The 4,407-nt window shown below is 37.4% G+C and overlaps 1 protein-coding gene across 1 annotated transcript in view; it reads left to right on the plus strand.

Moving 5' to 3' along the window:
* The window catches only part of TBCD (tubulin folding cofactor D), a 112,602-nt gene that overhangs the window by 15,563 nt on the left and 92,632 nt on the right, over positions 1-4,407 (plus strand). Inside the window, exon 8 of the mRNA XM_010008241.1 lies at positions 3,743-3,788. Coding sequence (XP_010006543.1) covers positions 3,743-3,788 — 46 coding nt within the window. The remainder of the gene's footprint in view (positions 1-3,742; positions 3,789-4,407) is intronic.

The raw sequence follows: 4,407 nt of genomic DNA on the forward strand, positions 1-4,407 counted from the left end.
GGTGATTTGTATAGCTTGGGGAAGATGTCCTGGAGATGATCCTGGTTGATATATCTCATGAAGGTCGGGCCTAAAGTGGGTTATGCAGACAATTGGAAGGCGTGGTGTGTTTCTTCTGTGATTACTAAGAAACTAGGTTTTGTTTTCCTTGCACCATGCTATTTCTAAAGCAAAACCAGACTTGACAGTTGTCATTGCTTGCACACCACTGATTTTCTCTAATTTGTAGGTGGCTTAATTATTTATAAGAGAGGGAGTCACATACTTTTCAACAGTTCAACAGGTTGGGTAGGTTGGTGTGTGCTGAATGTCCTCATTACAGTGAGGAGGCCATGGTGTAACTTTGCTTGCCTGGATGCTCTGATAGGCTCCTCACTTCCAATATTCTTCATTGCTGACACTAAAATGGCTTTGTAGGTGGCAAAACAAGCTTTGTAATGATTTTGTTTGTATCAGATTTTTTGAAATTGTGTGCCTTGGATGTTTTTCTTTCTTCAAGGCAGGAAGTTTAAGCCGCATACTGAATGTTGATTTGTCCTTTTTTCTAGATGTTTTAAAATGTTTTCTCTTCCTGCATTCTGTACTTTTCCTTCTATTGCATTCCCCTGTCAGGTCTAGCTTTGCAGGATTTCTCTGAGACAGTAACTTAGACTAGCATACATGGCTGTAGCACATGCCAGAAGAAAATACATCCTCTTTTTTTTTTTTTCCCCAAAGCCCAACACAGGTTAAAGTGCTCTTTTATGTTCCCTGGGAAAATATATCTCCTAAGCTCAGAAGTTGGGTAAAGTTGGGCTTTTGCATGCTTTGATATCATAAAGAAGTAATGACAATGTCTTCAAATTTCTAAATTAAAAAAATAATAATAACACAACAAAACCTACAAAAACCAGACACTGGATTTCCTGCTGTGCTGAATATCTGAGGAGGAGTTCTGAACAGTTTTGTTATTGCCTTTTTACTTCTCTAAAAAATATATTTTTAAATGGCTCTTAAACTTTTCTCTGATGCAGAGAAATACCTGATGTATCACTTACTGAAACACCAGTCATCTGGTAGACTGTTATGTCTGACCTGTAGTGGGTATTAGTGGGTATAAACAGAACTTTTTTCCTTTCAAACATTTGGCATTTTCAGTTTTGTTTATTTCAGAGTCAGTAGGTAACATATAATGTGTCAAGTCCTATTTTGTTTAAGTGTAGTTAACAATTTGAACACAGTAACTATGGTAATTCTTTAGTGTTACTTCCCCTGAACACTTGCATCAGTAGAATAAAATCTCTTAATCTATGTCTCAATTCATTTACAGCAGTTACTATGATGACTTTAACATCTGAAAATATATTAAAAATTCTTGAAGTATTTTGTTTGAGACCGATGTTCTGTTTTGAAAATCAGATGTGAAGATAGTTTGTTGTTCTAAGGTTGTAGTGACACTGTTGTAGGCAATGTAAGTTTCACCTTTTTGTTCTGAAAATAAAAGAAATGGTTGTGAAATGGAATCTGTCAAGGTCACTTTTCTAAGTTGACTCCTAGGCATGTGAGGCAATTTTTTAGAACAGCATTAAAAAATATATTGTACAATATTTGAAGAGTATTTTCTCATTTCCTGCTTGTGTGTTTGTTCATTTCTTCCCACATCTTGCTTAGAGGTGATACCTTCTAGCCATGTTTTTGCTGAGGAGTCAAAACTGAATTCAGGGTTGGCCTTGAGGATGGGAAAACTCACAGAGAAGCTTGTAGAAAGGTGCCAGAAGTAAGGAACTTAAGATTGAAAATGTGTAGGTGTTTTGAGGATTCTATTCCATCTTTGCAGGAGCTCCTGGACAGTATGCTGAGAAGTGTAGGGGTAACATCCAAATGCAGATGTCCAGGAACATTCCCAAGACTGTATTAAAAAGCTGTTTCTTTACATTATCACTGCTTCAGGAACCAGACTGTTTTTTAAAAATATTTTTTAATATAATCCTATAATTTGGAGGCAGCCTGTGTGTCCTTAAAATGAGTATCTGTTCTTAGCTGGGCTTGCATGCAGGGTAAGTAGAAGTTGCTGCAGAATTGCTGCAATATCTCACTGTCTCCTTGTCTCTGCTACAAACTTTTTAACCATGTGAAGAAACTGCCTGAGGGGGTTTTAATAGAGAACACAGGAACAAAGCAAAGAAGTGAGCTTTTGTTTTTCAGCAAAGAGGTAGAAAAATTTTAGAGGCCCTCTAGATTTCTTAATTATACCAAAGATGGGCAGATTTTCTCTCATCTTTTCTCTAGGCTTTATAATACAAGCAGAGTATTGTATGTTAATGGGAATTATTTTTTTTTATGTTGGTATGTTGTATTGATAACAGCTATACTGTATTAATACCATTTGTTTTCGTAGTTTCTTCTATTAGCTGCTGTTCTGAGCCTGAAGTAGTTCTGTAGCATTTCTGCTTTGTAAATGTAGGTTTTAAAGTTTACCTTACAATTGCCTAGTTTCTTGTGAAAACATTAGAAATCTTAAGGAATTCAATGTATATTATCACTTTGCCCTACATAGCTTGCTGTGGATCAGCAGTGCTAACTGAGGATCCTAAAATGCAATTTAACAACAAAATGAAATAGGTACATAGCCTAAGGGTGTTTTTATTGCCTTTGTTGCTGGTAACCACACCTGCAGTGTGTGTTCAGTATGTGTGAGAAAGTACATATTTTTAAGGTAAGTCTGTTCTTGTTTAACTCCTGGGCATATTTATTGAGGAAGCTTTTTCTTGTGATGAATGACAAAGCAAGGGAAAATAAGTGGCTGAACACAAGAGTTTTGATGCGTGTAAGAGAACTTAGAAAACTTCAGATGTGTAACATGTTTTGTCAGGTGCTAACAGCCCATTTGTCTCACTGCAGTGCTGGTGCTTAATCTTACTGCAATATTTAACTGTATGGAAGATTATTTTGAAATTTCTTGGCTTCTTCAAATCCTTTGGTACAGGAATTGCCTGTTGGAGGTGTATTTGTAGCAGGCTTGCAGTCAGAGATTTCTGTTGCAGGTTTTGTTTAGTTTAACATAGAGTTCTCAAAAGCTGTTGGAGAAACAAGGTGAAATCCTCAGCAGTTTAGCCTGGGCTGAGTCCTGCCTCTCTGTGTTGTCCTGGTTACAAGGAAGGTCCTGGAACACTCACTGTCCACCTGTCCTGCTGCTTTGCAGTGCCCAAAGGCTTGGTGTGTGCTGGGTTGTCCACATCATAAGCAAGGCTTGCTCAGTTTGGAGACATTCCTCATCAGGAGGTCCTCAAACAGGGCATAGTGTTCCCCTAGTTCTTCTGCCTTTATTCATGTGCTACAAATTCTTCACTTTTTAGAGGTTCAAAGGAACATGAGCTGTTTGAGGTAACAGGTGCTGTGATTGCACCTGCATTGAGCTGGATGGTTCAGAGAGCTGAGCTGGCTGAAAACTAGTGGCTTTTTTTTTTCCTTAAATTTTTTCATTCTCTTTTGAGTATTTTTTGGCCAACTCAGCTCCCTGAGTTGGCTGGCTGTGTGATTGTATGGCTGGGAGCAGGGGGCTGGGCTACAGTATCCTTGGCTTGCATTGACTTACAAAGGAGTAAAACTGCACCCTGAGACTTGCTCCTTTTACACTATTTAAATTAATAAACAGAACAGATGTCTGCAAGAACATTAAAATGAATTTTAGAACTACAGGCTGGATATATTATGCTTTAGAATCTCTGTATTCTCATGTTTGTTTTCCCTATTTTAATTGTAGGCACAGTTATTTAAACATGGCAAAAGAGAAGATTGTTTGCCATATGGTAAGTTTGTATTATCCTGATTTTTGTTTTTAAAGCCATTCCAGTAAAAAAAGACAGAAAGATTAAACAGATAAAGAGCAAAATCAACAGGGAAGTTATAAAGCATGCAAAATGAGGGGGAAAAAAAGAAGAAATGGCAGAGAGGGAGGAGCAGACACAACTGGGGAATGTTTTCTTGGAACACCTTATCAAAGAATTTGGCAAGTGATCATATTTACCATTGCTATAATACAGCAGCTGAGGAGAGGATACATAAGTTATAGGATGTGGAAAGTATTTTAAAAAATCTGTTAGCACAGAATCTGGTTTTACACATGTCACTGCTGACAATTTTGCAGAAAATCTTAGGATCATATAGTGATATTGTTGAAATGAGAAACAGGCTTTAGTGAAAAGAGACTTACAGTCCTTTGTAAGTCAAAGAGATTTATGGATGCAATCAGGGTTAGGGATGGAAAGGTATCTGAAAGGAGAGCACAGAAGTTCCTAAAAACTGTAGCCACATGTTGGAATTTGATTCATCTCATAGTGAATCCCGAAATATGGTCAGAACTGACTGCAAAATACTGCTTGTTTTATACTGGTAATAGTAAAGAGAGGTAGGGGAAGATGATGGCTA

The sequence above is a fragment of the Chaetura pelagica genome, unplaced genomic scaffold (genome assembly GCF_000747805.2).
Source record: "Chaetura pelagica isolate M959 unplaced genomic scaffold, ChaPel_1.0 scaffold471, whole genome shotgun sequence".
Taxonomy (NCBI): domain Eukaryota; kingdom Metazoa; phylum Chordata; class Aves; order Apodiformes; family Apodidae; genus Chaetura; species Chaetura pelagica.